The sequence below is a fragment of the Protomyctophum bolini genome (genome assembly GCF_963924005.1).
Source record: "Protomyctophum bolini genome assembly, chromosome: 1".
Lineage (NCBI taxonomy): Eukaryota > Metazoa > Chordata > Actinopteri > Myctophiformes > Myctophidae > Protomyctophum > Protomyctophum bolini.
This window is the reverse complement of record NC_137862.1, coordinates 30745636-30768091: the sequence shown is the minus strand read 5'-3', so window position 1 is coordinate 30768091 and position 22456 is coordinate 30745636. Positions and strand designations below refer to the sequence as shown.

General features: G+C 43.4%; 1 protein-coding gene across 3 annotated transcripts in view; it reads right to left on the bottom strand.

Annotated features, from left to right (window-relative positions):
* The window catches only part of pacsin3 (protein kinase C and casein kinase substrate in neurons 3), a 45392-nt gene that overhangs the window by 18711 nt on the left and 4225 nt on the right, over positions 1-22456 (bottom strand). For 2 of the 3 annotated variants that reach the window (XM_080764846.1, XM_080764848.1), the window contains exons 2-6: positions 21912-21975; positions 5536-5636; positions 4644-4800; positions 1865-2100; positions 296-451 (exon numbers count right to left, since the gene is read on the bottom strand). In XM_080764846.1, coding sequence (XP_080620972.1) covers positions 296-451; positions 1865-2100; positions 4644-4800; positions 5536-5589 — 603 coding nt within the window. In that variant the 5' untranslated portion in view covers positions 5590-5636; positions 21912-21975. The remainder of the gene's footprint in view (positions 1-295; positions 452-1864; positions 2101-4643; positions 4801-5535; positions 5637-21911; positions 21976-22456) is intronic. The other variant, XM_080764847.1, reaches the window with a different exon arrangement.

The window sequence follows — 22456 nt, the reverse complement described above, 5'->3', positions numbered from 1 at the left end:
CGCCTGCTCATGTTGGGCCGGGCCCATACTGGACCCACTGACACACCCACGTACAAGATGCTGGAAGTGGGGTTAACGTCATGCTCTCGGGTGTGTGTTCATTTATGTGATCTACAAGCTTGCTATTTTCTAAAGATTTCATTCCTTTAAAGAACTTGAAATGGGACATTTTGCATAATGAGAACTTTTGGCACTTCACTAAGTACATTTTGATGCCAATACTCGTAAATTTTGAATGTCAGACTTTTACTTGTAACAGTAACGGACTCACGTACTACAACACTAGTGTGTGTACCTTCTCAGCCTCCTGGCCGCAGCGCTCCAGGCGTGTGGAGAACTTGCGGACCTCCTCCTGGGACTTGGAGGGGTCAGCCTTGGCATGAGTTTCCCTGGTCAGCGCTGTCCGCTCCTCCTTTCTAGCCTGGTGATAGCTCTTCTTACTGGATTCCACCTGCGCACGCACGCACACACACGCGTCAAAACCAAATTTTCATCAATTATTTTGTTACGCCCACCTTAAATCTAATGCCGTGCTCGCGTGCGTGCTGAGAACTTTGGGCGGGCCCGTCTAGAGTTTGAATGGACAGGTATCAGTCAAAAGGGAGACATCAAAGATGAAGGACGGGTGGGTGAGGATCAACATATGGAATTGAGGTCAGATATAGAGTGGCTGGCCGGCTCCATATATGCAGATCCAGGGTTTGATGAGGTCAGTGGCGTGACCTTCATATATGGAGACGGCCATATATGGAGGCGTGACCATATATGGAGGCGTGACACGAGGCATGACACGACTGGCGGGAAATGCAGGTTTTCATAGTAAACTGTCCACCAACCAAATGGACTTCCATCCATAATAAACTCACCAACAAGTTCTTGTCTTTCATAGTGTCTATACCACTATGAAACTGGATTCAGATGTTAACTTCATGGTTAATCCTTACTCTGTTTCTGGGTTTACAACTAACTCGGTCGACAGTCTTTCACTTCTTGTGGACCATACAGCAAATTTATTGGCTACTTCGTTGTATGACGGGCTGTTGTGCTCCGAAAAAAGCAGATCTACAAGCTCAAAACACGTTGATTGCGGAGCGGATATTTTGAGGTGCGTAGTACGTGCGTACTGTAGTAGTTAAGCCACATGGCCACAGCTGCTGGGCACCCCCCGCCTCCTCACGTCCCCACCCAGGCCAGGAGGTTAAAAATGAATGAATATTGATGCAAAAATAAATACCGGTATGTCACCGTTTTTATATAATGTAATAAAGGACAAGGAGAAGGCACAGTGAAGTCACGGTACCTAATCAGAGGAGAGAGAGAGAGAGGTGTGCGCTTCTACGGTTCTACATTGACTGACTGGACATGACCCACTGTCTACTACTTTCCTACTCCTTAGTCCTGTGTGCGTCTTTGACCAACCAAACAACCCCACACCCCATGTAGGATGGGTTCTATGCATAGCCATTTTGGAAAGAACCAGGCCACTTCCCTACATCCTTCACAGGTGTTACTGATGATACTAATGAAGGCTCTGTTCCATTCCAAAAGAGCAGGGTGCTGCTGTTGTGCATGTTGGCTCCCTGGAAACACTGTCTCAATGTGTCCTCGAGTGGGTTCCAAATGGCCCCGTACAGGTGTATGGGGGTCCTTGAATGAAAAGAAAACTGTACACTAGTAAATGGAGCAGAGCCTTAATTAGTATCATCGGTAACACCTGGAAGTAGGTAGGAGGAAGTAGGGAAGGGCCCGGAAGTAGGAAGACTTATTCTGTGTGCATAGAGTCCATTGTGTCTGTTATTGAACACTCACTCTTCAGCTTTCGAACCCAGGGTTTCATTCGGACAGTCAGACAGCACTCACTCACCTCCTTCAACTTGCGGACCCAGGGTTTCTGGGCCTTGCGGAAGCCGTCGTCGGCGTCCTTGGTCTCCCTGAAGCCGCCCATCATCTGCTTGTGGAAGCCGTCCTTCTGCCAGGAGCGGATCTTGTCGCTGTCCTCCACGGCCAGGCGCTCACGCAGCTCCAGGTGCAGCTCGCTCAGACGCTCCGCCGCCTGCATGAAGGCATGCCAAGCCTTCTCCAACGTGCCGTACTGAGGACCTGAGAAGAGGATGGGGGAATGGTGGCACTTCTTTAAACTTTGCTCGGAAGACTGGTTTCCTGCACGGTCAAATCTTTGAAAAAATGGCTACAAACTAAATGCTCAAGTCCAACACAAATGACAGAAAAACAATAATAGCGATGTAGTGGCGAGATTTTCATAATTGGCTGGCGTCTAAGCCAATGGGGAGACTAGGCCTATACGGCCAATGGTCATGATTTGCTGGCCTCTAAGCCAATGGGAGACTGGCCCTATAGTATACGGCTAATGGGACACTAAGGCTCAATCCCAATTCCCCCCTTCGTCCTGGCCCTTAGCCCTTGCCCTTGCTTATGCGCGTTCACGTGAGGAGGAAGGGTTTTCTCAATTCTCTTTGGAGCGAGGGTTAGGGCTGAGGGCGAGGGGTAGAATCCCCTTCGTTTGAAGGGACATCGCGACCGGACTCAAAACGGAGCAACATCACTGAGGGCTGAAAGGCGGACGAGGTAAGAAGCCTTTTATGTCCTTTATTATGGAAAAATATTATAATAACCAATATTATTTGAATGTATTAACAATCTGCATCGCCAAAAATATCGCAATCTCTAGCAAAGGTTAACGTTACCTCACGTGAACTAACGATATGATACGGCGTTACCCATTCATTTGGCACCGCATCGGCGCTTTATTCTTTTTTATTTAACGCTGGTGCGCCGGTGATACAACTCGGATGCAAGCTAGCTTATTAGCAGGCATAAGTCCGACCCCCCAGACCACGATATGTCAACATTCTGCAGTTTTGGAGCTCTTAAAAGCCGTGAAATAGCCTACTGTACCTACATAACGCTGTCACTGCATAACGTTGGCTACTCGCTGCAGTGACGGTTTTATCATGACCAATGTTAAGCTAATCCCCACAAGTTGCAAAACTTACATAACTAATTAGCAATGGTGTTGTGTTTTTCCCCAGGCAAACCATATGGAACAGATTGCAAGCTGCTGTGCAGACTGTACATTGGATGGAGATGAATCACGATGGCATTTTCATTGATAGAAAATTACTCTGTTCTTAATGATATTAAAAACAATTGAACAGTGACCACAGCCCCTTCTTTCTATACTGTAAATTGTTTTTCCTTTTTATAACCCTGTATATATGTACCCATGCTAAACAAACTGTTAAGACAATAATCAATGAATCAGGTACAACTGTTGAGCATGTGTCAGAATGAGCTATATCTAGCTGAATTACATTCTGCATACATGGTGGGCTACCAACATGAGACAAAATTACAATATATTTATTTTATCATAACCACAGCAATGTTATATTTACGTTCCATCTCTACAGCTTAAATCAAATGGAAAGTAGTTTCCAAAGTGGGTTATGGGCTAAATGATAGTTTTTACACTCTCAGAGTTAATTAACATTGATATTACAATATAAATTGGGGGTCCTAGAGACAGAAAAATGCCATCAAAGTTTGGGGAAAGGTTATCTCAATTGTACTGCCATAATGTACAGTACAGTACGGCGCGGAAAGAGGACAGTAGGTGACGGTATGCACTTTTATGTTGGTGCGATCCGCCATAAAACGCAGAGAAGAAGAAGAAACCGGTTGCTAAGTTACCCAATAAACACTGAAACGGGATGTTTACGTCCAAGGGTTTCCGTCGCACAATTGCGTCGCACAGCGATGACGTAGCAATCTATAAGGGACATTCCGATTCCTAGGGGGATGATTCATCTCCCTACCCCTTGACACTCATTATGTAGGAACAAGGGGAAGGGGCAAGGGCTGAGGGGTAGGGTTAAAAAACGAATTGGGAAAGGGCCTAAAGCCCCACGGCCAATGGGATACGGTTGATCGGGGGCAAAAACTGAATTGCTGCATATATATATACAGTATATTGGCTGCTAAAGACGTCCACAGACATCTTACCAAATAAGACCGCGGGGTGCTAAAGACGTCTGGGGACATTCCGCGCAGCGGATCAAAGCGTAGATGTTCTGGTCTAATTTTCTGAATATTAACGCTTCTGAAGAGAAATCAATGTTACCAGCACGATGTAGAAATGGTAGATTTGGCTTCCCGATTTTGGGGGAAAGGAAAAGCGGGCGTTTTCAGAATAAAAGCTGTAAATTATCTGATTCTAGGGCACCCTAGTGATTAGTAGCCTAATGTCCATAACCGAAAGGCAAGGATCTAATCAGGACAATCATGTTTTGTATGTTGCTTATGGATTTGCTATGCATCCTCTCTCAGTACTCCAATTAATGCTCCCAAAATATCTTTTACTGAATGACTTTATTTTGATCCAGCACCCAGCCTATAGGTATAGGTGTGCGTGTCCTTTTTTCACTGTTTGTTCAGCCTCCTCTACTATCCCCTCTCAGTACTCCATCTTTCCTGTCTATCTGTTGTACAAATAATAAGCATAAATACCACACAAGGAAGTCCCTTCTGAGTTTGGACATATCAACTGTGTGTGTGTGTGTGTGCGTGTGTGTGTGTGTGTGTGTGTGTGTGTGTGTGTGTGTATGTGTGTGTGTGTGTGTTACCTTTCTCCACGGTACTCCTCCATTTCTTGGCCCAGTCACTGAGTTGTACAGCGTAGCTCTTCTCTATCTTGGCTCTCTCCTGGAAGCAACTAACCAGCTCATTGCACAGCCGGTGGCCGTCATCCACCCGCTTCACTGTCCGCTTGTAGTTCCCAGACTACACACACACACACACACACACACACACACACACACACACAACTTTAATCCATTCAGGCCTGACCTCAAAATTTTCACGATTTTTCAAAAATAGCAGACCTACAAGCTCAAGACCTACATGAGCTTCTAGATCTGCTATTTTTCAATAGCTAAATTATAACAATGTTTAAAACACCAAAAGGGGTTCCCGCCCAAAATGGGTTAAGGAGGGTGTGCTGTGTGTGTGTGTGTGTGTGTGTGTGTGTGTGTGCGTGTGTGTGTGTGTGTGTGTGTGTGTGTGTGTGTGTGTGAGTGAGAGAGAGACGACTGGCTTCTTCCTCGATGCTTGGGCTGTACGTCGCGACCGGCCGCTGAGCGCCGTCATGTCACACACCGTCTGTGGCCGCGGCGAACGGCCCAAGCTTCGCAAAACATGATCTCGGCCCTCCTGACTCGCAGACCACAGAGAGAGAAATAAACAGTAATAAAAGGTAGATGGAAATATTGACAAACAAGTGCAAAGAAACAAGAGAGAGAGGCAGAGGCTAAGAATAAACATGTAGTTCTTCAGCAGCAGGGACTCATTACATGCAGCTGTGTACAGTATCTATTTATACACCACTCTAAACCACGTAACATACCAGAGGGTGCTTTATCCAAAAACACTTCACAAGTTCAACGTATTACATTTGTATTACTTATAGGCCTCTCTGTGTGTGTGTGTGTGTGTGTGTGTGTGTGTGTGTGTTCCTACCTCCCAGAAGCTCTCATGGCTCCCCGGGTCGCTGAGGTCTCCGTTAGAAGACATATTGGGGTCTGACTTACAGCACGGAATGGTGGCGGTTAAAGAAGAAGCTGCAGGGAGAGAGAGGAGGAGAAACGTGGCAACACGGATTACGATTTATTCATACTTTATGTACGGCCAACAAAAACAAATCACTGCACTGTCCACAAGCAGTCATTTGCCTTTGTGTGTGCAGCAGGAAAAGTAATATTAATCCAGACAGGGTACGATTAATAATCAAACACCAAAACAAAACACAGACAGAAGCTTACTATAAATAGGCTACGCTAATTTTGAGTCTCTAAATATTTCTAAATATTTCGCACGCACGCGCACACACACACACACACACACACACACACACACACGCACACACCCCTCTCCATTACTAGAACAGGAATCCATGTCATCACGTCCCAGCCACACACAATGGCCTTCATTCATGTAACCAGACACACCAAATATTTGTACAGAGTCACTGATAATAGCTCTTTTCAAAACAAGCCAATAAAAATCGTAACTGCAATCTAGACAGTATTAAGCATGAATTTCATGCCCTTGATTTCTTTATACTCAAAGGAGAGAGAGAAAGTGATAAAGAGAGAGAGAGAGAGAGAGTGAGAGAGTTTATACTCTCTAACGTTTATACCAAGCTAATGGATATGATGTTTTATCTTGATTGTTTTGTTCCACTTTGTTCCACTCCACCTTGTTTTCTCATGCCAATGGGCGGCACACACCCTGGGCAAGACCTCAGGCATATAGTAGCTGGATGGGTGCCCTGAGGTTCCCAGTTCCATCCCGGGTTCCCCCAGAGTTAAGGTGGTTGCACACTGGACGCGTTTTTCGGAAAACCGATGGAGAAACTGCTAAAAATCAGAAAAATGTGCTCTGTGTGCAGAGACCTGTAGTGTCAAAGTGTCCTTGAGCAAGATGCTGAAAGAGCGAGAGAGACACAGAGAGAGACACAGAGAGAGAGAGACCCCTAAGGCCTGGCCCACTAGCTGAATGGATTGCAGTTCATTAACATACATGAACAGACATCAACCAGAGATTCCTTCCTTCCTCCATAAACCGAGTCCTTGCCAGTAGTACACACACACACACACACACACACACACACACACACACACACACACACACACACACACACACACACACACACACACACACACACACACACACACACACACACACACACACACACACACACACACACACACACACACACACACACACACACACACACACACACACCTAAATGAGTTAACTGTGGATTGTAGTATTGGGGCATAAGGCAGTGACACACATGTGTAACTATAGCTTAGCTTATCTGTAGGTAGTTGCTAGCTATAGGCCGAGGCAAACGGATGAAGCAGCTATACCCACACAGCCAGCCAGTGTGGAACATTGAATGTCAATAAGATACACTACCGGCTGCCATGGGATCATTCAAAAGCAGGCTATGCACGTGACATCATAGTCCCGGGAAGTTATGCAGTCCGTGAGGGAACGCCTACCGAGTGGCAAAAAACAACAACTTTCTGCCCTTGACAGCTCATACATCCAAACAGAAACGTCCTGTCGGATTGTATTAAACGATGTTAAACTCACCAACATTGCAGGTGTATAGAAAGCTTGAATTATCCTCTATCTGCAACGTTTTGGTTTCATAGAAGTCCACCGTAGAATGCTATATGAGCTACTTTCTGTCAAGAAATTCAGTGCAGGTGAATGGAAGCACTCGTTTTCAATAACGCAACATCCTGTTGCCTCTTGCATTATGTGCAATTTAGAAACAGGTGGTACTACACTCATGTGTCTGTCCAGAGATGGGAAGTAACAAAGTAGAAATGGCAGGTCTGTCGATATCTCCACAAATGCATCATCAACTTTCTCTATAAGCTGTCACTGGCCACCCAGTCACAGACACCCACCACCACAGTATAATCTGTGATTCCTATTTTGATTTGATTTGATTTACTGCGTCAGATCAGCCGAGCCACATTATGAAAGAGCAAATTGTCGATGTATAGCCTATCAACTTAGATAGATAGATCTTTATTTGTATTATATGTACAACGAAAACTGAATTGAAATATTATCAAGTCTTATGGTAGAGACATGAGTAATCCACCTGTCCATGAAGACTTCAATTTGACCTCTAAAGCTGAATGTAATTCTCTCCATAATAAATATATTATAGATTAAATCAATCCATTCATTTATAGTTGGTGCAAGTCATTTTTGAGTTAAGGCAGTTAATACTGATCCTGCCTGTACGTACATGTGCTATACTGTGCTATACTGTACATGTACATGTGCTATACTGTACTATACTGTACATGTACATGTGCTATACTGTGCTATACTGTACATGTACATGTGCTATACTGTACATGTACATGTGCTATACTGTGCTATACTGTACATGTACATGTGCTATACTGTACATGTACATGTGCTATACTGTGCTATACTGTACATGTACAGTATAGCACATGTACATGTACAGTATAGCACATGTACATGTACAGTATAGCACAGTATAGCACATGTACATGTACAGTATAGCACAGTATAGCACATGTACATGTACAGTATAGCACAGTATAGCACATGTACATGTACAGTATAGCACATGCCTCGAGCCCATTCACAAAGAAACAAATAATGTAATAATGGGGGCCACACCACCTGAAAGGAAGCGTTGTTGCCTTTCATGGGGTAGCACAGGGGTTCTCAACGTTTTTGGTCCCCCGAGATGCTTTGGCAGTGTCTCGGGACCCCCGCCCCGCCCCCTCCCGACCACCAACATAAATTGACTGCTACAATAACCTTAATAATAGAGACAATACACCATAAATAAATACTGAAACCAGATAATCATTAGGAAAGGTGTATACTGTATGTGTACTATATGTAAACTCGTTTTTTTGTATAATTTGGGGACCCCCCAAAATTATTTGGCGACCCCCAGAGGGGTCGCGACCCACAGGTTGAGAACCCATGGGGTTGCACACCGAATATCTCTCTATACCACATTTGTACAGTTGGAGGCTTATCCTTAATCCAGTTTATCAGAATGCATTTCCGGGCTGAAAGTAGAAGTTTATGAAATAGTTTGAATTGTAAGGGTGTCAAATTAATAATACTATTTTAAAATAAAGGAAAACTGGATTTTTACTCAAAGTCGTGACCCAAATAAATCGCTCCGTGGCCCACAAATGGGGACCACTGGGTCCAGATCCACTGCTTGGGAACCAGTGGCCTCCTAGAGGACTAGACACCCTATTGCCCAATTTATACTTGGTTGCATGTCATGTCACACACTGAAAATAACAGCTCAAAGAGCTTATGAAATGCACAGGCTGTGTGAGATGTGTGAGATTGTAGATCAGCTATTTTTAACACCGAACTACACATAAATCAACCTTAATTGGTACATTACTGTCTGTACAATGGCTTGCCATAGCTAGCGGTGTGTCAATATGTGAGGCCATAAAAAGATAATTGAAAGTACTAGCCAATGACGCACCTTCTTCACTGTAATAAAGACTGCCAGTGAACCCCAGTTAGCACTATTTCTCAGCGGGTTTCACACTGTGCTTCAAATTGTAGCATGACCCCCCATCATGCGACCCAATATTCCGCCTGAGAGTAACAGAACATCTTGTGATTCACCTTTGAATCCCTTCCCAACAATTCTCTCTTAAAAGTCAAGCTACACTTATATTGAAAGGTGTAGGGAAATCTGCCATCTACATTTAATCTATTTACTTAAGTTCTGTACAATTTTGTAATATGTACATTTCCAAATTCCAATACTTTTACTTCTACTCTACTACATCTCAGATACAAATGTACTTTTACTCCACTACATTTATTTGAAAACTTTTGTTACTAGTTAGGTTGTAGATTTTGAACTATTGCAAAACGTACATTAACAATACTGCCCAGCCCTCCAGGCCCAGAGCGTGGCACCAGCACCAGCAAAATAAGCATAGAAATCAGGCCACTTCCACCCAAGAGATGTAGTGTTGTTTCTGTAGGGTAAGCCTAGGGAACAGATGTGGATTGCCCAGATGACCTTAAGGAATAGTTCAGAATATGCCCTGAATATGTTTACAAGCTCACAATGCGTCATGATGCAAAGCATTGTGAGCTTGTAGATCTGCCATATTCCAAAGATTTGCTACAGAGCAGTGTCCACTGTGCCTAGGGACAAACTCCCCTTCTAAGGCCAGTTATGCTCATGTTTTGGTGTGGCAGCAAGCTGGAGCGCACCCATGTGAGGTAAGCCATGTGACAACACAGAAAAGCCTCGTATAAGGGCCATTCAACACATGACCTTCTGGTTGCCAGGCAACCGTGATAATCACTGTGAATCACATGACCTTCTGGTTGCCAGGCAACCGTGATCATCACTGTGCCAGACAGTAAACGACCAGTGAGCATCATCATCCAACATCCAAAAGGCCTATGAGATGGGCATTATAATTAAAACTAATTGTTTCAGTCTGTAGTCTCTTCCCTGCCGAGGGCTTTTCAGTCGGATATCTTATTTTGAAGACCCCAAATTCATGACCCCTGAACCAGAGGGTAAATCGGCTAGGCTAATTTTAGCCGCGATTTCTTTATAAGGCCATGCAAAATAATACTTTGGTCTCCGTTTGGCTGGTTAACTTCACAGATCGCCAAGGACGAGAGGTTTTATACTGTTTTTTTCCCCAGCGTATGTGACGTCATCGGTTATATTCCATCCAGGTCTCGGCCTAGTGCCAATCGAAAAAGGTCTTTGCATTGGAATTGAGCTCAGATTGAGTTGATAAAGTTTAGCGGGCATATACAGTTAATATATGGTAATATACAGGTGTGATGGTACAATTCGGGAGTTTACCGGAGTTTGTTGGAAAGTTTAACGGGAGTTTCCTGTAATATACACATCCGTATTCCATGCTTTTTGCACAGTACTTAAGATACAGTACACGATTAACAGCATGACAGAACAGCCAACGGAATTATAGAGGACATGATCTTTTCTATAGTACTTGCCACTGCACCACTGGCTAAGAGTAGCCTTGGGTGAGACCATGCATGGTACTGTGTGTGTGTATGTGTGTGTTGGTTCAGAGGGAGTGAGTCATAGATGCAGTGACATTCCAAGACGATTAGCCATCCCCTTTCAACATAACATTACACCTGTTAGGCAGCCATGATTATTCAGATAGCTCAGGCAAAAGATCAAATAATGTATTCTCTCTGCAGCTTAATACCAGTGTAACGGCCACAGTAGTGTACAGTGTGTGTGTGTGTGTGTGTGTGTGTGTGTGTGTGTGTGTGTGTGTGTGTGTGTGTGTGTGTGTGCGTGCGTGTGTGTGTGTGTGTGTGTGTCAGAGGTGAGCAGGAACTATGCTAGCAATAGCAATGAAGGCATGTGCCACCAGCATGCTGGAACAGGAGCGAGTATGAGAAGCTCACTTCACTAAGACCTGCTAATTACTGCTCCTACATCCCACAGGACAGCATGGTCTCAGTGTGTGTGTGTGTGTGTGTGTGTGTGTGTGTGTGTGTGTGTGTGTGTGTGTCCATCCATGCGTGCGTGTGTGCACAGTATGTGTGTCTTTGGAAAATATAAACGGGACTGCTTTGCCCCTTTCTTATCTATTGAATGACGTTCAGAAACGGGCCATCGAAGCCAACTAGGACAGTGTAATGCCATGCTGTAGTGTTGTAGTCGAGTCCACCTAAAACGTGTCCAAGTGAAGTCCATGTCTAAGGGGGGTGGGGTGGGGGGGGGGTTCCGAGTGTGGGAGGGGGTCGAGTCCGAGTCGAGACCAGATAAAATGTTTCTTATTTTCTAGGTACATAAAACACTGCGAGAGCAGGCAGGCGCATCAGCTTACTTAACAAGACAGCTGTCTATCAGTGCCTGACAGCTTTCTGATAATGTTAATGTGAATGGGCCCTCACCTCACAATGTGACTCGAGTGGATTCGGTGGGGGAAGAGTCCCTTGGTCTGGACTTGAGTACACTACCCTGTGTTACTACTGGAAATGAGACAGCTAGCGAGTGTAATACACATAATAATACACATTACACACATGTACACTACAGGCACTAGGGATGTTAATAGTTAATCGCCTTTAAGAAATTAATCAATTCAACGAAAATTCTGCGGTTCTATCATTGGGAGGTTTTCTGTGAATGTAATGCTGTCTGCGTGTGGCCGCGGAATGCACATTAAAAAACTCGACTGTAAGTCGCACTTTATTAAGATCGCCTGCTAAATGCCTAAATTGTAATTGTATTTGACATGCGGTCAGACACTGAGGACAGCCTGAGCGCTCAACAGTAGGGGGATTAGGCTGTGATCATAACAGCAGACAAACAGACAGACAGACAGAGCTCATTATTCCCTGGTCTATGAGCTAGAAAATGAACTAGAAAAACTGTGCACCAACAAGCAAACAAACTCCATTGTGGTTATAATAGGACCAGCAATGGCCACTGTGATATTTAGAATGACCAGGATCTTACTGGTGGGGCATTTATTCTTTCATGACTCTCAAGACTGATTTTTCCACTATGTCTTGTTTAATAAGCGACAGTATTTATGTGTAAATAAAATAAAAAGAGTATAGTTTTTTATTAAGGTTTCAGGCAAAAACACAAGTTAATAACATGAAGGAATCGCGCTAAATAAAAACATACAATAGTTGTAAAGTAGTGCAAAAGTCTGGTGCAGTAGAGCACAGATGAAAGACATGTCTAAGTTGCTTGCAAAACAAAGTAGTATGAGCTCTCATGGCCCTTGGCATGTCATTATATGTACGTTTTTCATAAAACCCCGTTTTTCCCTCCTCCTCACTCTTATGCAGATGTAATGTCAAACTTTTGGGTGTACTCGTTTGCACATGCATTTATTTTCCCCTCCTAATTTAGTCACTGCTAATTCTCCCACGTGTATAAATCACTGTCACTGCAGATCCCTACAGTTTTTGGAGGGTGTGTAGAGTCTACACACTGTGTAGACAACCACTTCTCCTCTCACACATGTTACTTCACCAGCTGCTTCTTTTCAGCCAACAGTAAGGAGTTTCACTGTGAGGATGCAATGCCTTTGGAGCAGGGGTGTAATGATACATTTTAACAGTTTGACGATACGATTGGATGATTCAGTGACTTCAGTCATGGCGATGAAATACGATACAAAGTGGCAGTGCCCCTCTGGGCACAGGTCTCCACCAGGGCAGGTCAGGTTGTGTGGATGTATTTATATCAGCGAGATGACGTCTTACGTTGTCATTTACTGCCTAAACAAACATTCAAATCCATAGACTTGGCTGGCAAAGAATTACATCATAAACAAACATTAAAGTCTATATACTGTATATTTAGGCTTACAGGTTTTATTTTACAAATGTCATTTTTGTTTCCCCCACTAACAACTGACGCTCTAAAAGACAGAGACAAGCAGACTGCTCTGCTCTGGAGTACAAAGCCATTGACGGTCACTTTTGCGTCATCAATATCGGTGAAAATGATTTTGATGTGCTACCGATTATATCGTGCGTCTCAAATTTTCACCCATTTTTTCTATTCCTACTGTACTGTGATTTCTGCACATTGACAACTGAAATATAAAGAATGCATCATTCTTCCACTTACTGTAGAGACAAGGGCAGATCAAACAGCAGGAATCATCGAGTTCGGGTTCACGTGCGATAAATCATGCCTATCACAGCATGAGAATAGTCAGACATTGATAAATGTGCCGGCTCAAAATGATTGCCATATAAATATCATGACCTTGTTTCAGAGGACTTGCCCCTCGAGTGTATGACATGATGATGTGGATTACAGCCAGTGGTGGAAAAAGTACACCAATGATTTAAGTAAAAGTATACTGTACATACTGCAATATAGAAATACTCTGTTACAAGTAAAAGTCCAGAATTCAAGTACTTCCAGTACCAAAAGCAAAAGTATTAATTATAAAGAATGTCTCATTCGTTTTCAAATGTATAAAAATCTTCTGAAAATAGCCAAGCTAACAACGCATTTGTGAGCTTGTAGATTGGCCATTTTCAAATGGCTGAAATGTATATAGGGCTGTGGGTAATATATATATTTTGTAATAATAATCAAAATCTACAAAGTAACTAATAACTAAAGTTTTCAAATAATTGTAGTGAAGTAAAAATACAATATTTGCCTCTGAAATGTAGTGGAGTAGAAGTAAAAGTACTGACATTTTTTAAATACCCTTTATTTTCCACAGAGCTTATTTTTGTGTGGAGGGAACCAGAATTACGTCAACGTCCTCCTTCCAGCTACAGAAATACATCATCTCCTGACAGCTCCATTACATAATATATTAAGGGTTATTATTAACCCCTTACGACGAGCCTGTCTGCAGCCCGAGTTCCTGGGGACGTTTCCCAAGACGAGGCTGAAGTCTAAAGGCCTATTCATACTCCAGTTTTAGGTGATAAGGTGACCACAGAAACGGTGGTCAGTAAAAAAAAAGAGAGATGTGTTTAGGTGAGCAGTGAGTTGCTTACCACTGTGGAGTAACATCAAATTGTAGTTTTCAGTGGTCACCTTATCACCTAAAATTGTAGTATGAATAGGCCTTAAAGGTGACCAAGTCTTCATGGATTAAAGCAAAATAAAATCTCATGAGAGCCACGACTGAAAATATTTGCATGACCAAGTTCTAAAGCTTGTGATTTGAGAGACGGCATGGAAGGAGCTGCCCCACACACTAGTGCTGATTCCTAAACAATATTGTCCATGCTGTCAACCAGGTTAAAGAAATCACAGATTGAGGCTTTAACCTTTGCTTTCATATGAGATATCCGACCGAGAATATTACATATTTTATGGAAGATGCTTCAGAACATATTGCTAGCTTGACCAATGCTCTAAAATAATAACTGAAAATAGACAATCTACACTACAAGCTCTCAATACATGACGCATTGAGAGCATGTTTTCACTGTGAAATATGCCACCAAAGGAGACATGATGATGGCTTCTATTGAATCAAAAAGACTGAAATCAGTCGTGGCAACTGAGAACTTTAATCCATGAGTCTTGTCCATACTTTAAAGTTTTGCTGCTTCTGTCAATGTTTTATTTTTCACAGTACACTTTATTTCATACATAGCCTATTATCGTGTTCTTTTTCTCCCCCCATTCGGTTGTTGATTTCCTTCTTCAATTTTATGAAAAGCACATTGTAACCTTGTTTAGTAAAGTGCTTTAGAAAGTGTTTCACTCCTCAACCTTCTTAATATATCACGCATCAGGTCAGAAAACATACTGTAACATAACCGAGATCAAATCCCCTCCCCAGCCTAGCCTGTTCAACACTTTGACAATCATCCTTCTATTTATTATCCTTCACAACATCCCAGCAGTGGTGCTCAGTACATCTACAGTACAATTTTGAGGTACTTTTACTTTACTGGAGTATTTTACTTCTACTCCACTACATCTTGGAGACAAAATGTTTTACTTCTACTCCACTACATCTCGGAGACAAAATGTTTTACTCAGTTACAATTATTTGAAAACTTTAGTTACTAGTTACTGTGTAGATTTGGATTATTATTACAAAACACACTAACCACTTCAGCCCTCTATATATTTCTATATATTTCATACATTCGAAAACTTACGAAATGGGACATTCTGCATAGTGAGTACTTCCTACAATTGGTAAGTACATTTTTATACCAATACTTTTGTACTTTTACTTAAGTAAATTTTTTATTCCAGACTTGTACTTGCAACATATTATGCATATTTCCATTTTGCAATATCATACTTTTACTTAAAGCGGGACTGACACGCCCCTCGGGAAGCTATTAAGGCTATTAAAACTAGCATCTAGATTGTGACGTAAAGTCGGGCCAGCTCAATTTGACCAATGAAATTGATCTTGTATCTGGTCTAAATGTCAGAGCGGCTCTGCGAGTTAGCGTTCCTGGTGGCTATCAACTCATGCTAGTGGTTTTGAGGTCACCCCTAGCCTCATAGCTGGGTAAAAGTTTGGTGGAAAAATTACCTTTTTGCTCCAAAATCCTCGTTAGAATGACATTGACTTGACGTGTAAGTTTTAGGGAAAACTGTTGCATAATCGCAATTTCGCGTGACGGGTTCCATCGTACCTATCTTGTCTATCTGTCTCCCCCCCGCTGACACGCCCTCAGCCGGCTAAGTGCTGAACAGGGCTCACGGAGCCCTGGAGCTTCACGTAACGTTACCACTGCCTGTGACTACTCTAGCAAAACTGCGCCGGCCTAACCTGAGTCCACCCCTCTCTCTCTCTCTCTCTCTCTCTCTCTCTCTCTCACACACACACACACACACACCGATATAGGGGCGGTCTCTCTCTCTCTCTCTCGCACACACGGGGGACTTCGCAGCCGGTGTGTGGTGGGCTTCAGACGGACTAGTCACGCGAAATTGCGATTATGCAACAGTTCAATTCAGTTCAGTGCAACAACTCAATGTCATTGTAAGGAAGATTTCCGAGCAATAAAATTTAAAATTAAATTAATTTTTTTTATTATACTTTCACCTAGTATGACGCAAAAGGTTACCTCAAAACCACTAGCCTTTAGTGCGCTAGCCACTCAGCTCGGCTAGATGCTAGGTCACGTCAGAGCCTGAGATATAGTCACGTGTCGTTTGAAACTGTTTTCATTCAGACCACGTGATGTACCTTATCAGCAATGTTAATCTCGGGCTGTGACACTCCCCCTTTAAGTAAGACATGCGAGTACTTTTTTCCATCACTGCATCCCAGTCCCACTCTTCATAAACTCTACTTTCTCAGCCATTCATTAGGCCTGTCACAATTATTAAATAATCGCCTAACCGCAATTATCTTTGCATAATCGCCAATCGTTTCCGTGTTGAAAAATGTCCATACATTTTCAAAAACAGCAGAAATAGCTCATATCACGTCACAAAGTGACATGTTGTAAGTTTCAACTATTTCCGCAAATTGTGCAATTTGTGATTACGAAGCCTAAAAGGCAAACGGAAATACAAATTGTAACGCTCCATTGTTCAGTGCAAAAAAACAGTTAAATAGTTAATCGCAATTATTTGTGTGACAATGAATCCTCATCTTAAATTTGTAATCTTGATAGCCCTGATACCTTTTCAATCAGCTTCTTTTTCCACGTCAGTTTCATAGTCTGGATGAGATCAGAACAGCAGCAAACAGATGTTCAAAACGTCCAGTCGGTCAGAAGATGCATCAGAGTGTCGACCAAGCTGAGTGTGTGAGTAGTTACAACATGCCCATCTAGACTGAGAGAACCGTCCCAGCTCCCACAGCCCTGCAGAGGTGTGTGTGTGTGTGTGTGTGTGTGTGTGTGTGTGTGTGTGCGTGCGTGCGTGCGTGCGTGCGTGCGTGCGTGCGTGTGTGTGACTGTGTGTGTGTGTGTGTGTGTGTGTGTGTGTGTGTGTGTGTGTGTGTGTGTGTGTGTGTGTGTGTGTGTGTGTGTGTGTGTGTGTGTGTGTGTGTGTGTGTGGATGTTGACGTTCACTCGGTCAGTGACCGCGTACTTGGGTTCAGTTCCCTCCCGCTCCCCCCACTGACCAAGACCTCAGACCACCCTGGAAGACAAGGACCTGCTGGTGGAGACAGGTCTCCATGGGAGGGGAAGCAGTATTTTGACAGCAAATTTTGATTTAGTTTTAGCTTTTAGTCATGATTTAGGCCTTTAAAGGGATAGTTCCGATTTTTTTAACTTAAGTTGTATGAAATACTTGCCATTAATATAGTGGTTGCAACTGTATTAATTGATTAATTTACTTTTACTGCGTGGCATCAGTGCCCCCCACAAAATGACCAGAACTACTTAATATTCACTAAAACCAGAGCAGAACTCCCACCACAGGACTCGGGCAATCAATTAATACAGTTGCAACCACTATATTAATGGCAAGTATTTCATACAACTTAAGTTAAAAAAATCGGAACTATCACTTTAAGATAACCTGATGATAACTTTGAAGGCAAGATGTACTGTATTAAGTGCAGACCATTGATTCAGCACTGCCTTGTTCGTGATTTTCTTTCACTTTGTGTACCGATGTGACAATCAAGCGGGTGCTGGTACTCGTTGCCAAAACCAAATCAGAGCTCATTGCTGGGTTAAAGAAGTGCAGTGCATCTGCATCGGTGTTGATTTTGTCGACCTAAAACTCTGACGGAAAATGTCCGTTGACTACCATTTTTCACTGACAAACACTAAATAAAAACTAAATAAAGGCTAAGCTATGATGGCATGCCAGGCTACATAGTAATCTATCTATAAATGCACCACGTCTCTGTATGTCTGTCTGTACGTGTGTACTGTACGTCTGTAATGCATGTAACTCGAGAACCGTTCGCCCCACCGACTTCAAATTCGACACGCGCGTTCCACGTGTGTCGAGTCGGTCGGACCCACGGTTGTCCAGAACCACCACAAAAGGCCTCTGCCCGGGGCCCCTGCCCAGGCTCCATATATGGAGCTGGCCTGTTCTGACATCCCCCCACCGACTTCAAATTCGACACACGCGTTCCACACCCCCACAGAGAGTGCAGTGCCCGGTGTCAAGTCACGGTTGTCCAGAACCACCACAAAAGGCTTCTGCCCGTGCTCTGGACAGGGCCCCTGCCCAGGCTCCATATATAGAGCTGGCCTATTCTGACATCACAACACTCCATATTTGAGTATGCCTGACACAGAACTCCATATAGGAATAAAGGGACACAGAGAGACAGATACAGAAATCTGGGTGGAACGGGTACTCTCACACGGGTACAACGGGTATTGCATAGCCGGGTGGAGCATGGATCTCCAACTTCCATCGTTACCAACACGGTGCTGTACAGCCAGGCACCGGTCTAGTTTAATACAAAAATGGGGAGAAATGAAAACCACATAGCATACTGTTACCATGGTATAGAGGGAGAAATTAAAACCACATAGCATTATACTGTTACCATGGTATAGAGGGTATGTGCGTAACATCAGCATCATACCCGGAAGTTATGCAGGAACGCCTACTTACTACTTAGTGGCAAAAAACTACTTTCTGGCCTCGACAGCCCATGTACATCCATTTCAAACAGAAAGGTTAAATGGCGTTAAATTCACTTTGCCACTCACTTTATGCATGTGCATAGTATACCCTCTATGACCTGAATGCCATAGGGAAGAGAAGTAGGCCCTCTCTGTGGCCAGGAGGTGAGACAGAACAGCTCGCCGGAGGCCAGTTAGCTGTCAAGCCTGATTGACAGAACACAACAGCGCTACTGAAAAGGCTAAAGGAGGGAGGGAAGGAAGAAAATGTCACAGAGAAACTATATCACAACGAACTAATCGAACGGAACGGAGAGAGAGAGCAGGAGGACAGGAGGCAGAAGAGAGGATGAACACGGGTGGGATTGGGTTAAAGAAAGTGGTCTGGTAGTACTTGTACTTGCCATCTTTTCACAGTCATGTCTTTCGTCTAGCAAAGGATCTTTATAGACCAGCAGGGAACAGTGGAGGTATAAGGCTGGATAGCACATGGCACTACATTCACAAACCATTAAGTCTCACACACACACACACACACCTTCTCATGTGGTTCCTTGGCCACAGCTAAAGCATGTGGTGCTGGTTTGCATTGCACTTACAGTTTTACACACAAACAAAAAACAGTTGTTGACGGGCTGTGAAATATACTTTTACAAAAATCCACTAACCAGCCAAAGGAAACTGATCAGACCACTGACCAATAACATTGTATATGTGCTGACAGTTCCTTAGACTGATTCAACACGATCTTGAATCTACTAGAGCAGTTGTTCCATTTATTTTGAGGTTTTTCCGATATGGACAAACAAATAACAGACTCAGACAGAGTCCCAAAAGAGAGATTAGACGTTTGCCCGGGAGCCAAACTAGTGAAAATAGCAGATCCTCAAGCGCACCATGCGCCGGTTTGCACAGCATTACAAGCTTGTACTGCAGATTAACTACTTCTAAATTATGTTTATCTATATTTATAAAATTTCTTGGATACGTTTTGTTTTTTAAAATTCATGACATTCTTTAAAAAATATATTTAAACATTATTTTTACTTTTTTCTAAATGTAGGGAAAGAAAGTTTGTATTCAAGTTGTGCCCCATAAAAATTGGTCTGTGACCTACAAATGGGTCCCGACCCACTGTTTGGGAAACGGTGTACTAGAGAAAGACAGTAAAAGAGGGATGGGGACACAGACTAGCCTGACACCGATTTTCATTTTGTTTCACAAATATATTATTTGTAATTGGCGTGGCTAGCGATTCAGGGGCTGGAGCACAATACAGCAACAGGGGGAGATTCTAGAAGCTGTGGGTTAAATGCAGAAGTGGGTCAGGGGAGGAGCCAAGGAAGAGGAGGGAGGAGAGACACAGATAAAGAGGCAGGTTCAGACCTCATAAGCTCTGCTGGAAACTCATGCTCATTAATCTGATTAATGTTCTCCAACAGTGTTGCTGCAGCTATAGGTGGCAGCCTATGCTGTAGCTATAGCTTCTAGCTCACTAGGTTGTACTGCCACTAGCACATAGGTTCATAGTTCATACCCTCTCTGTTAGATTTGAAGTGGAGGTCCTTGACAGAAACCCACAGGTTAATATACCCTGCATCAGTACTGGAACTTCTTTTTTTTTAGGATGCAATAGCTTGGGAAATGTCCACAACCCATTCACAAGCTTTTTCCATACCAAAACCCATCACAATCTAGTGCTTGGATAACAGCATGGAAACAGTACTTGAGTCTTAATGTTCTTCTGGCACCAGTGTCCTCAATGAGACTTTATCAGAACACACCACATGCTGAAGAGGATTGAAATAAATATGGCCCTAACCTCCATCACAGCAACCATCAAGGCTACTCTCTACAACATTTCACAACATTTTGTGTTATAGAAACGATACTGTCCTGCCACTGGCAGCTGAAATGACAAAACATTTGGACTAGCTATGTGGCCAGTAGTCATTGTATAAAGAAGACAAAAAGGTCAAACACTGATCAGGGCAATGTGTGAAATAGCAGGCAACAGCTTGCATTTACTGATAAAAAGGTAGCCATTCGCAATAAAATAGAAAAATATTAAAAACTGAGATGCATCATAGTATCAAATCAAATGACTAACAGGTAATTAAGTCACATCGTAAGGCCAATGAAGATTTACACCTAGAATATTCTAGGTCAATTTCCTAACTTGGAGGACAATTGGCAGAGCGTCGTTGAGGGAGTCCAAATATTAAAATCTAACGTAACCAACACGCTACACGTCCTTGGGTTCAAGGCGGTGCTGTATTGGTGCATGCATGGACACACAAACACATCAGAAGTATCAGCTTCCCTTTCACTTCCATCCATTGGTTGCAAGGGGGTGAAGCTTCCCGCTTTGTCCGGGAGGAGAGTGTACTGTACTTCCGGGGGGCACTGCAGTATGTAGGTGAGCAACTTTCATTGAATACTGTAGGTAGGGGTGGGAGAATCTGTTCTCTCGATCAATCTCGAGAGAATCTCAATATGCTCAGATCTAAAGGCTGGATCGTTCCGTTACGCCTAATAAGTATACTAAGCAGGTATGCAAGTGATCCTGTAGACCAGAGGTTCCCAACCACTGGTACACAGACTGGTGCTGGTACGTGGGACATTTCCCACTGGTACGCGAGAAGGGAATCCCAAGTTCTTCTTATTATTTCATGTCAAAAAGAATATTCAAGTATCAGAAGATGATGTAACCCAGGTAAAGTAATGTGTCACTCTGCATGTTTAACTATATTTTTGCACGTGCCAAATTAATTTCTGAACATCATGTTGAGATAGAATAATAATAATATAGAAGCAGGTAGGCTACTTGAGGCCAGTCAACTGTCTTCTGTGTTTTGGTATGATGATGTGTGACCGCGACCCCCCCCCCCCCCCACACACACACACACAGACACACACTCACACACAATCATGCCGATCTGCGAACATTTTATGAACTGTCAGCCGGTCCGTGGTAATAGAAAGGTTGGGAACCCCTGCTGTAGACTAAATCACCTGGCATAAAATACAGAAACGAAATCTGTCTGTCACACATTAAATGGTGAATCCAGCAAGGATGTTTACATGTAATGTTAAAGAGTATGGACATAGGGTAAAATAAAATACACATTATTAAGAGCAGAACCAGACTTGGCATTCCAAATCTTATTCAGATGCAACCCAGTCCCAAAGAGATATACCCATGTTTAAAGCTAGAGCCCAAAGTGGCAGTATATGAGACTTACCTTATCAGAGATGAAAACACTTGGACAGATGTCCAAATGGAAGACAGGGCGTGTCTCCTACGGCCTGAGCAAGAGAGAGAGAGAGAGAGAGAGAGAGAGAGAGAGAGATAGATAGATAGATAGATAGAGAGAGATCAGGAAAGAGACAAGGAGGTAATGGATGAATGTAGGGAGGAAAGAGTGAGACAGCGAGAGAGAGAGAAACAGAAGGAGAGTTGTTAGAGAGAGGTTATTAGCCAAGCCACATATGGTTAGTTCCCCCTGAAGCTCAAAGCACAGGCAGACTGATGATGCTCCCTCACAGACAGTGCTCCTCTGTTCCAAAGCCTCCGGGCAGGCTCGGACCGCTTGCCTTGTTATAGGGCCCAGAGTAGCTAGGTGGCACATTCTGGACATCACATCGAAATGCCACACATGAGGCCTGTCGTGAGGGTCTAATGAGGGGGGGGGGGCAGTAAACCAGCACCCCCCCCCCCCCCCCCAGGCCCCCACCCCCATGTGAGGAGGTCATACGTGTTACCTCACACGTCTAAAATTACCTTGCA